Source organism: Microcaecilia unicolor, chromosome 2 (assembly GCF_901765095.1).
Source record: "Microcaecilia unicolor chromosome 2, aMicUni1.1, whole genome shotgun sequence".
Classification (NCBI taxonomy): domain Eukaryota; kingdom Metazoa; phylum Chordata; class Amphibia; order Gymnophiona; family Siphonopidae; genus Microcaecilia; species Microcaecilia unicolor.
The window spans coordinates 533,708,378-533,721,097 of record NC_044032.1 but is presented as its reverse complement, the minus strand read 5'-3'; the positions used below and the strand labels follow the sequence as shown (position 1 = coordinate 533,721,097).

General features: G+C 40.4%; 1 protein-coding gene across 2 annotated transcripts in view; it reads left to right on the top strand.

Moving 5' to 3' along the window:
- ARAP2 (ArfGAP with RhoGAP domain, ankyrin repeat and PH domain 2) overlaps positions 1-12,720 on the top strand; it is a 508,912-nt gene that overhangs the window by 125,498 nt on the left and 370,694 nt on the right. For both annotated transcript variants that reach the window (XM_030191273.1, XM_030191272.1), the window contains exon 8: positions 1,043-1,224. In XM_030191273.1, coding sequence (XP_030047133.1) covers positions 1,043-1,224 — 182 coding nt within the window. The remainder of the gene's footprint in view (positions 1-1,042; positions 1,225-12,720) is intronic.

The following is a 12,720-nucleotide window of genomic DNA, read 5'->3' as shown; positions in this document are numbered from 1 at the left end:
GCCCGATGGATGAGTATGACTGATGTTGAATGGATTAGCTGAAGTCGTTTTAAAGAACGAAGTGGAAGACCTGCATACAGAGATTTGCAATAATCTAACCAGGTTATGTCAAGCACCAGAATAAGTGCATGGACTGAATGAGGTGACAAATAAAGACCATACTGAACTTATATGAGACAGGGCATTCATTGCTGGCATTTCTTTTAAACACCATCCACAGCTGTTAAACATATCCAGATTTTCAGCACTAATCTCTATCTGGATATTGGCACTGAATATTCAGGTGTTAAGCAGACTGCTGCCATTATCTGGTTAAAGGCAATATTCAGCACTATTATTCAGATAAATCCAGTATCCAGATATCACCAGTCTCCAGATAAATTCTGGATATGCCTATGACTATGCTCTGTCCCCTGGACCTCCCTGGTGCAATCGGTAGTGATTGTCAGTAGCATTCTCAAAACCAATGGATGACCTCTGTCAGTGTTGCTTATCAAGATTGCAGTGACTTTGGATAAATAGTTTTGAATAATATCCTAAGGTTGTATTACTTGTAAATCAGAGCTTAAAACCTAGCTCTTCTGATGTGCTTATCTTTATTTTTTTTTACCTGAGGTTCCTCTGTGCACCTTGATTACATGAATTCCTCTCCTGTAGCTTATGGACTCTACTGTTATTTTCTGGCCTATTCCTTTCCTTTGAAATTCTGTTGATCTCTGTCCAAGAATTTTATACTTTTCTCATTCTGTCCTGAATACTGATTTTTCTGTCAGTTTATATTCTCTTTTTTTGTACGGTGCGGGCAATAAATTGTGCAAATAAATAAATCACAGTATAAACCTACATTCTGTTTGAATAATGCCAGCAAATAGAAATATCTGTTTATGATGCTTTTTGGGCATAAGTGAACATAGAACAGCAATGGGTGAGAGAGAGCAGAGAGAATGATAACACGCTAACATTTGTTCACATAGAAGGAACTTTACCAGCAAGGAATTTAAAAGTAATTTTTCTCTTTTATTCTCTTATTTTTCTTTCCTAGTTGGTGACAGGAATGAGTGGATTAGAATACTACAGAATGCATTAATGTCTCAGCATGAAGCCTCTTGCACTCCAACTAGCATCACGTCAGACAAGAGTGGATATCTTGAACTAAGAGGTTACAAAGCTAAAATTTTCACTGTGTTGCATGGTAACAAAGTGCTGCTCTGCAAAAGTGAACAGGTAATGCTTGCTTTAGAGTCTTGGAAATAAAAAAAACCAATGAATGGTCTTCCCAGCAGTCTTTCTGCAGAACTGAGTGGTAGGGCTTTCAAATGTATTAGAAAAAGTAGCCAAACCATGATATTGTCACTTTAGTTAAAATTATGATATGGGTGTTTGCTCTGATTTCACCCACCATACTGAACAACACATTCCAGCTCCTGTATTTAGGCCTATTAGGTCCAGTCTAGCATATATTTTGTTCCTTTTCTTTTTGTCTTTTTTTGCATTTATTCCTATATTCCCATAACTTGTTTATGGCTTAAGAAAATGGTATATAGATGGTCTAAATAAATGAATATGTATTAATCTTGGTCACTTTTAAACTATTATATAACACTATATAGGAGGTAATTTTAGAAACCCTGTTCACAACTTCCATTTGGAAATATCTGGCATTTACATGTATATATTGCCTATGTGTGTAAAAACTAATTTCTGAAAGCTGCTAGTTTCGTGTGGAAATCTACATTGCATAGATATTTTGCTGAGGTGTAGTTTGGGCAGGGACTAAAATCGGCATGTGTATTCTCATTTCACAAAGGCAATGTATATGTATGGAAAACAAAGTTTCAAATTAGCTTCTATAGTTGCTCAAGAGCATGCATAGATTTTTAAAAAGTGTTTATTTCAGCCAGGACTTTACTTGTAGGTTTTGTATATCTGTGGAATGAGACCATGTTAAAAGCCAAAATAAAAACCCCTCTTCTCTTTTATGCCTATTTTATAAAAGTAACTGTTACGAAATGTCTAGCCATTGTCATTCTACCATGTACATCTGCCAGATTTCAGCTGGCGTGGCACCCGACCCTGCTAAAGTATGGGCCTATGCCCCCAAGGAGTCTGGTCTCCCCTCAAGAGAACCCTGCATAGGCCGGTCCTGCGTGTCCTCGCTGAGCCATCCAGTTGCTCTTGTGTTAGGTCAGGCATCTCCGGTGTCTCCTGGCCGCTGCCAGTCGCCTTCAGCACACTGCTAATCTCCTAACGCTACCAAAAAAACTGAACTGGGAAGGGACCCTGTTACTGCTGCACTTGTTCACTGTGCTCTATGTCTGGAGGTTAAAGATTTAAAAAAAAAAAAAAAAAGCTCTGACCCACTCAGTGGATGGTGACCCTCACCCACACACTGAGTCTGATAATTCCACCACGCTGCCACCAAAAAAGAAGGACAGAGGTCTGTCATGAAGTGCCTAGCCACCCATCTGGGGCTACCCGACAGACACTTAGAAGGTCTATCCTCAGCACAGCTCAGGTCTGCCTGCACCTGCTACTTGTGCTCTACACTAGCACCTTCCTTCCACTGACTAGATCCCAACCACATCCGGACGAATCACCCACTCTCAAATTATCCCCAGTGATTTCTAGCTTACAGGAGGCCACACTCCCAGTGGTCCCACAGTTCCCAGAAAACATTCACAGGCCCAACACATAAACCACCAGTATTATTTATCAGTCCAGACAAGCAGAGGCAATAAACTAAAAATGTTTATGGTCATGAAAAATTAGAACAATGAACAGAAAAGATGCAATCAGCAAACAAATAAACAGGTAACTGAAATAGGATTATTTATAAAACTATCTAAACATATTTTTACTATCTAAAAAGTACCTGGGGAGTTCAGGACATATAGCTGTTCACAGGTTATCAAATATAACTGTTCACAGAGCCTCAGCAAAGAGATCCTTCTCTCTTTTCTCCTTGGCTAAGACTGGAGAAAAAGCCAGTTCCTCCTAGCTGAATTTTGAACTCCTGGTCAATCAGAGTCCAGAACAACAAGTTTTAAAACTAGCTGGCCACATCACTGCAGGTTACCTCTTATCTGTGTTAACTAAAGAAGGAACAGTCAGTTCTCTTTAACAGCTTTAAACATAAACATGTACCACTTGCTGGCCAAACTAGAGAAATGCATGTTGAGAAATAATTAAGGGGCCCTTTTACTATGCCGCGTATGCGCCTATGCGCACACAACGTGCGTCAATTCTGAGTTACTGCCCGGCTACCACGTTGCCCGGGCGGTAATCTCATTTTTGACGCTCATGAAAAAATGTTATTTTCTGGCGCATAGGCGGTAATCAGCATTTGAACACACGTTGATCATTACTACCCGATTAACGTGTGAGACCTTACTTCTAAGTCAATGGCTGGCAGTAAGGTCTCAAACCCAAAATGGACGTGCACCAATTTTTATTTTGCCGCACATCCATTTTTGCCCCCCCCCCCCCCCCCCCCACTACCGCAGGCCATCTTTCAGTGCACCTTAGTAAAAGGAACCCTTATACAGTTTTACATGCTTAAAAACTCATTGTTTTGTCACAGTAACCAAATTCAAAAAATTCCAGGTAGCAGTAGTATATATGCGCAATTTATGTCTGTATGGAAGAAGATAAAAATTTGTCTGTGACTGGCTTTGTCTACCTGATATTCTGTTATGGATTGGCTGCTGTTAGAAACAGGATACTGAGCTAGGTGAACCTTTGGTCTGAACCAGTAGAGCAGCTCTAATGTTCTTTTGATCTGCCTAAAGAACTGTTCCCAGGATGCCTACCCATGATCTTGATATCATATATAGTTATGTGAATGTATTCAGCATCACAGATTTACAAGAGCCCATTTCCACCTCTAAAACAGTCCTTACACATTGAAAAAGCTTTATAAAATTTCTTTCAATGAATAATATTTCTAATAGTACCTGTAATGAATATTTGTATGTTTATTTTAAATCAGAAATGCATATTCAATTAATAATTTCTGTGTTATCTTATTCAAATAGAAGTTTGCTGATATCTTTAAATAATTTTGGTTCCCAATATTAATACCGATAATACTATTGCTATGACTACTCTTAATCTCTGCCTCATCAATGTCTCTATGAACATCGTCAGTTTCTCAATATCTCTAAGTACGAATCCATTCATTTTCCCAATCATAAGTACATAAGTAGTGCCATACTGGGAAAGACCAAAGGTCCATCTAGCCCAGCATCCTGTCACCGACAGTGGCCAATCTAGGTCAAGGGCACCTGGCACGCTCCCCAAACGTAAAAACATTCCAGACAAGTTATACCTAAAAATGCGGAATTTTTCCAAGTCCATTTAATAGCGGTCTATGGACTTGTCCTTTAGGAATCTATCTAACCCCTTTTTAAACTCCGTCAAGCTAACCGCCCGTACCACGTTCTCCGGCAACGAATTCCAGAGTCTAATTACACGTTGGGTGAAGAAAAATTTTCTCCAATTCGTTTTAAATTTACCACACTGTAGCTTCAACTCATGCCCTCTAGTCCTAGTATTTTTGGATAGCGTGAACAGTCGCTTCACATCCACCCGATCCATTCCACTCATTATTTTATACACTTCTATCATATCTCCCCTCAGCCGTCTCTTCTCCAAGCTGAAAAGCCCTAGCCTTCTCAGCCTCTCTTCATTTCACCAATCACTATTGGTCGTTCCATCCCATATTCTAGCACTACTAGAATATTAGATGCCATCTTCGTCTCTAAGCTCACCTTCAAACCACATATTGATAAAGTAAATCAAACCTCTTTGCTCTCTACAGTATTCGCTCATCAAAGCCCTACCTTCTGTTATCATGTATCCATCTTCTCTTACCTTCTTTTGTCAACTATCACATGGACTTTTGTAACTCTCTCCTTATGGGTCTTCCCCTCTCCTCTCTCAAGTGCCTATAGCTAATACAATCAACCACAGTCAAGTTACTCTATAACACTCATAAATGTCATAGTGTTACACCACTACTTCAACAAGAACATTGGTTACTCATTTCAGCCAGAATCCACTTTAAATTGCTCTCCATGGTCTATGAAGATCTCTTACCCCGATGCACCTTATATTTCTAATCTCCTGATTCTATGCACTCCTACTCATTGTCTGCAGTCCTCCCATCATCATTTATTGTAATTTCTCTCTCCTTCCAGTATTCAAATCAATATTATTTATATAACTGTATTCTCATATGCTGTTCCTAAACTGTGGAACACTCAGTGGTGTGCTGGAGCCGGCTCGCACCGGCTCGCAAGAGCCGCTTGTTAAATTTTGACAGCTCTTGCGAGCCGGTTGTTCTTCGGGGCGAGCCAGCTCCATTACACGAGGTAAGCATGGCAGGAGGGCGCTATCACAGGCCATGCTTACCTCCCCTCCTGCTCCCAAACATGTCCAGCAATGTCCTTCGCCCCCACCCTCCCCTCCTGCTTCCATCCACCTTTTTCTATTACCTCTGTCGAAGCGCCACGTTATTTAAAGTCCTGTTGCCTGTCTCCAGCCTTCCCTGCTTGCTTCGTGATGAGTTTGTTCCCTTAGTCCCGCCTTCTGACATCATTTCCTTTTTCCGCGAAGGCGGGACTGAGGGAACGAACTCATCAAGAAGCAAGCAGGGAAGGCTGGAGATGGGCAGCAGGGCTTTAATAACGCGGCGCTTTGACGGAGGTAATAGAAAAAGACGGATGGGAGCGGGAGGGGAGGGTGGGGGGTGAAGGACATCGCTGGACATGTTTGGGAGGGGAGGGCAGGGGAGGGAGGAGAATCGCTGGGTAAGGATGGGTAGAGGGGGGCAGGGAAGAGAATTGCTGGGCATGGATGGGTAGAGGGGGGCAGGGGAGAGAATTGCTGGGCATGGATGGGTAGAGGGGGGCAGGGGAGAGAAGAGAATTGCTGGGTATGGATGGATAGAGAGGGGCAGGAGAGAGAAGTAATGCTGGACATGGAGGGAAGATAGAGGAAGGAGATTAGATGAGGGGAAAGGAAGTGAGGAGAGAAACTGCACATGGATGGAGAAAATAGGCAGAAGCTGGATCCACTGTACAGTCAAGTCTGCGGAGGATCAGAAATGAAGAAGAAAGGAGGAAAGAAAAGAAATAAATGGAAAGGAAGCCCTGGAAACGGAGTCAAGGGAACAGATAGAGAGCAGCAGAATCAGATACTGGGCCAGCATGATCAGAGAAACAAAGTCACCAGACAACAAAGGTAGAAAAAATAATTTTATTTTCATTATGGTGTTTGGAATATGTCCACTTTGAGAATCAGGTGCTGAACATTAAAAGTTTATATTTATTTACTTATTTATGGCATTTTATCCTATATTAAACATGAATTAGATTGGAACCTGGGATCATTTAATTTTTTTTTTCCTGGAAAGAGTAATGCATTCCCCCCCCCCCCCCCCCCCCCCGGCTATAGCCAGCTCTGCAATTTTTTTTTTTGGGGGGGTGCAGAGGTGGATGGGGTGGGTGCAGTGGTGGACGGGGGGGGCACCGAGGTGGACCGGGGAGAGAGCCTGTTGTTAAAAATTTACCAGCACACCACTGGGAACACTGTACTGATAGGTATTAAATCACAACCCAAACTCACCTCCTTCAAAAAGTCACTCAAAATCTGTGTCTTTACTTGTGCTGTCTCTGTAAATAATTTTGTTCTCTCTTCTCTTACTTTCCTTCTTTCTGAATTTTTGTTGTTAACTGCTTTGATGCTTTTTTGCAATTAGCAGAATATATAAAATGCCTGTAAATAAATAAAATAATTAAGGACTTTATCGGTTCATTGACATACATTCAACATAAATAGGATCAGTATTGTCACATTACATAGACTTAACTCAGTAAAGGATCAGGACAGCAAATCAAATTTAATAGCCTTAGGGATATAGTTACTGTATTGAGGTTACACAGATCCAATGAAACAAAATGTTGGGGAACATGAGTTTTACTTTGTCACTGTAGCATTTCCTGAGATCTATATAAGGGGGTGCCATCATCAATGTGGGTTACCATTAAGACTTGTTATTTTTACCATTAATTCGTGCTACTTTAGCATAGGTTCAATTTTATGCAATGAGTCCTAGTTATTAATAATGGGTTAGCAGTAAAATAACACAGCCGCATTGAGCCTGCCATGAGTGGGAAAGCGCAGGGTACAAATGTAACAAAAAAAAAATCTTAACAGTAACCTGCATTGATAGCTTTCCCCCTTATATAGTTCTCAGCAGATGCTACAGTGACAAAGTAAAACCGTGTTCCCCATCATTTTGCTTCTTTTGATCTGTGTTAGTCAAAAAAAGCAATGCTCATATGTTTTTATTTTAAGATTACCAAGCCTTATAATTGCCAAAAATATATGCAAAAATGTTAGCGATGTATACTGCACTCTGGGGGTCTTTTACAAAGGAACGTGCTAGTGTTTTTATAAGTACATAAGTATTGCCATACTGGGAAAGACCAAAGGTCCATCGAGCCCAGCATCCTGTTTCCAACAGTGGCCAATCCAGGTCACAAGTAAACGGCAAGATCCCAAAAATGTACAAAACGTTTTATATTGCTTATCCCAAAAATAGTGGATTTTCCACAAGTCCATTTAATAACGGTCTATGGACTTTTCCTTTAGGAAACTGGGCAAACTTTTTTTAAACTCCGCTAAGCTAACCACCTTTACTATATTCTCTGGCAACGAATTTCAGAGTTTAATTACACGTTGAGTGAAGAAAACCTTTCTCCGATTCATTTTAAATTTACTACATTGTAGCTTCATCGCATGCCCCCTAGTCCTAGTATTTTTGAAAAGCGTGAACAGATGCTTCACATCTACCCGTTCAGCTCCACTCATTATTTTATAGACCTGTATCATATCTCCCCTCAGCCGCCTTTTCTCCAAGCTGAAGAGCCCTAGCCGCTTTAGCCTTTCCTCATAGGGAAGTTGTCCTTTCCCCTTTATCATTTTTGTCGCCCTTCTCTGCGCCTTTTCTGATTCCACTATATCTTTTTTGAGATGCGGCGACCAGAATTGAACACAATATTCGAGGTGCGGTCGCACCATGGAGTGATACAAAGGAATTATAACATCCTCATTTTTGTTTTCCATTCCTTTCCTAATAATACCTAACATTCTATTTGCTTTCTTAGCCGCAGCAGCATACTGAGCAGAACGACGACACCTAGATCCCTTTCTTGGTCTTTGACTCCTAACGTGAAACCTTGCATGACATAGCTATAATTCAGGTTCCTCTTTCCCACAAGCATCACATTGCACTTGCTCATATTAAACGTCATCTGCCATTTAGACACCCACTCTCCCAGTCTCATAAGGTCCGCTTGTAATTTTTCACAATCCTCCCATGATTTAACGACTTTGAATAACTTTGTGTCGTCAGCAAATTTAATTACCTCACTAGTTACTCCCATCTCTAGGTCATTTATAAATATGTTAAAAAGCAGCAGTCCAGCACAGAGCCCTGGGGAACCCCACTAACTACCCTTCTCCATTGAGAATACTGACCATTTAAACCTACTCTCTGTTTTCTATCTTTTAATCAGTTTTTAATCCACAATAGAACACTACCTCCTATCCCATGACTCTCCAAATTCCTCTGGAGTCTTTCATGAGGTACTTTGTCAAACGCCTTCTGAAAATCCAGATACACAGTATCAACCAGCTCCCCTTTATCCACATGTGTGTTCACCCTTTCAAAGAAATGTAGAAGATTGGTGAGGCAAGATTTCCCTTCACTAAATCCATGTTGACTTTGTCTTATTTATCCATGCTTTTGAATATGCTCTGAAATTTTGTTCTTAATAATAGTCTCTACCATTTTGCCCGGCACCGATGTCAGACTCACCGGTCTATAATTTCCTGGATCTCCTCTGGAACCTTTTTAAAAAATCGGCGTTACATTGGCCACCCTCCAATCTTCCAGTACCACGCTCGATTTTAAGGATAAATTACATATTACTAACAATAGCGCCGCAAGCTCATTTTTCAGATCTATCAGTACTCTGGGATGAATACCATCCGGTCCAGGAGATTTGCTACTCTTCAGTTTACAGAGAATTCATTAAGTTTTTCCAACTCGTCAGCTTCGAATACCATTTCCGGCACCGGTATCCCACACAAATCTTCCTCGGTGAAGACCGAAGCAAAAAATTCATTTAATCTCTCCGCTATGGCTTTGTCTTCCCTGTTCGCCCCTTTTACCCCTCGGTCATCTAGTGGTCCAACCGATTCTTTTGCCAGCTTCCTGCTTTTAATATACCTAAAAAAATTTTTACTATGTTTTTGCCTCCAACACAATCTTTTTTTCGAAGTTCCTCTTAGCTTTCCTTATCAGCGCTTTGCATTTGCCTTTACATTCCTTATGCCGTTTCTTATTATTTTCAGTTGGTTCCTTGTTCCATTTTCTGAAGGATTTTCTTTTAGCTCTAATAGCTTCCTTCACCTCACTATGTAACCATGCTGGCTGTCGTTTGGTCTTCCTTCCTCCTTTTTTAATACGTGGAGTATATTTGGCCTGGGCTTCCAGAATGGTGTTTTTGAACCTCGCAGTCGCTCCTCTAGGTTTTCTTTTCACCGTTCTTCTCATTCTATCATAGTCTCCTTTTTTAAAGTTAAACGCTAACGTATTTGATTTCCTATGTATACTTACTTCAAAGCTAATACCAAATCCGATCATATTATGATCGCTGTTATCAAGCTGCCCCAGCACCATTACCTCCCGCACCAGATCATGCGCTCCCCTAAGGACTAGGTCTAGAATTTTTCCTTCTCTCGTCGGTTCCTGTACCAGCTGCTCCATAAAGCTGTCCTTGATTTCATCATAGAATTTTACCTCCCTAGCATGTCCCGATGTTACATTTACCCAGTCGATATCAGGGTAATTGAAATCACCCATTATTATTGTGTTGCCCAGTTTGTTTGCGTCCCTAATTTCCTTTAACATTTCTGCATCCGTCTGTTCATCCTGGCCAGGTGGACGGTAGTACACTCCTGTCATTATCCTTTTCCCCTTTACAAATGGAATTTCAATCCATAGTGATTCCAAGAAGTGTTTTGTTTCCTGCAGAATTTTCAATGTATTTGATTCAAGGCTCTCGTTAATATACAATGCTACCCCTCCACCAATTCGATCCACCCTATCACTACGATATAATTTGTACCCCGGTATGACAGTGTCCCACTGGTTATCCTCCTTCCACCAGGTCTCAGAGATGCCTATTATATCTAATTTTTCATTGGGTGCAATATATTCTAACTCTCCCATCTTATTTCTTAGGCTCCTGGCATTCGCATATAGACATTTCAAACTGTGTTTGTTGCTCCTATTTACATCATGCTTAGTACTTGACAGTACTAATTTGCATTCTTTTGTCTGATTTTTATTTTTTATTTAGGGACACCTGATCTACTACAGTCTCTTTTGCAACCTCACTATCAGGATACCCTATCTTTCCTGTTTTGGTGATATCTTTGAAAGATACCTTATCCCGAACCATGCGCTTTCGAGCGACTGTCGGCCTTCCCCCCATTTCTAGTTTAAAAGCTGCACTATCTCCTTTTTAAATGCCGATGCCAGCATCCTGGTCCCACCCTGGTTAAGGTGGAGCCCATCCTTTCGGAATAGGCTCCCCCTTCGCCAGAACGTTGCCCAGTTCCTAACAAATCTAAAACCCTCCTCCCTGCACCATCGTCTCATCCACGCATTGAGACTCCGGAGCTCTGCCTGTCTCTTGGGCCCTGCACATGGAGCAGGTAGCATTTCAGAAAATGCTACCCTAGAGGATCTCAATTTGAGCTTTCTACTTAAGAGCCTAAATTTGGCTTCCAGAACCTCTCTCCCACATTTTCCTATGTCATTGGTACCCTCATGTACGCTAATGATTAGAGCACATTAAATGCTATAGATGCCCATAGGACTATATGTGCGTCTCTAACGTTTAGCACACGCTAAAAATGCTAGTGTGCCTTTGAAAAAGGGGAGCTAATTTCTTTCATCCCATTTGCTTGTCCTGTCACATGGGTTTTCTAAGGACAATTTTCCAAAGCTGTTTACCCTTGTAAAGAGAATATCTGAATATTATTCAGTCTTTTCCTGGATAAATATATACACAGGAATGAACAATGTGTAATTCTGGGAAATAGAAACCAGATTTGAGATGGAGTTAGGTTGGGGAAGGCTGTTGCATGCATAGATATGCTTTTTCAGATCTCTTGCATTATATTTTTCAAGGCAGAAGTACAGGCAGAGAAAACGGGTACAAATGTCTGTGAATATGTTTTCCTCGGTGGCATTCAAAAGGGAAAGTTTTTCACTTTGAGATCAGTTCAAAGTTCCCAGGGGAAAGTATGTGCCAATTTTGCACTTGCCCACAGAGTTTTAAGAATTGCCCTCTTTTCATATATGAAAATCTGATCAGCCCACCTCAGCACTATTCATGCAGAGATGGGACAGTCTGAGGGGCAGAGCTAATTAGCAACAATATTCAGTCCACTAACCAGGTAACTCTGGACAAAGGACAGCGAAAAGGCTGTGTAACTCTTTCCAGGTAGTTACCTAGGTGCCAGTGTAAATATGGCTGGTAAACCAGATAAGTGTCAGTGGCTCCATTCAGCGCTGGCATCCTGGTATGACCACCAAAGTCTCACGGCAGAAAGGATTTAAAAAATGCTGACCACTGTGGACTGAATTTTGACCCAGATAATTTATAGTGACATAAAAATGCAGTAGACTATTAAATCCAGTAGAGTGCAATGTTGTTCTAGAAAAGTAAAAAAATAAAATAAAATAAAAAAGCTGATTTTTCTAAGCTAGAAACCCAAAAGAAATGCATCAAGTATAAAGCAAATACATGGAGAGATGACCTAGTATCATGCTTATACTTCCATTCTTATCCATTCTGATACTGCTTCCACAGTGATTTGCAAGGGTGTATTATAACTGCAGTGCTAAAAGATGCCTACTTAGACGTCTTACAGTGTTGAACCAGGATCAGATCTAGCAGATATATTGATCAGTTTTAAGCCTTGGTTTGTCAAAAATAAAATCCCTTTGCCCCTTCTTCAGTTTGTGGTAAAAACACGGTTCAGCTACCTCATGTGACAAAGGATATATTAACATTAATTTCATATTTTACATAAAATGTGGCAGCTTAACAGTTTTTAAATCAACAGTACATGAAAACAATAGGAAGGAACATTTGTTTTTGTAGATAACTGTGAAACATCTCTTAGAGGAAGGTGATGCCTTTAGCAAGTAATCCTTACCATTCTCTACTGATTCCTGTTAAGACACATACCGTGAGAAATGCTGATTAATATTACATAAGTATAGACAAAGTTAGACAGGAGATATTTTGGTCTTAAGCAGGATTATGTATATATTCAAAACAATTATGAAAACAAAGTTCTCTCAGCACAAGAGCTCTCTCGTCTATCTTACTTTAATATTTATAGCATGTTTTCATCCTTATCGCCCTAATTCTTATTTGTATATCTTCCTAATTTCCGTTCCCATGTTGTTTATTGCTTAACCATTGAGTTTTCTTGCTCTCCTAAGACAAAAGGAAATGTGCAGCTACAGAATGGATCATTATCAGGCGTCTTCTGTGAATTATTTTAAAGCATTTTTATATTAGTTCCAAAATTCTGGAGAAGAAATAATTAGGGGTGTCTTTTACTAAA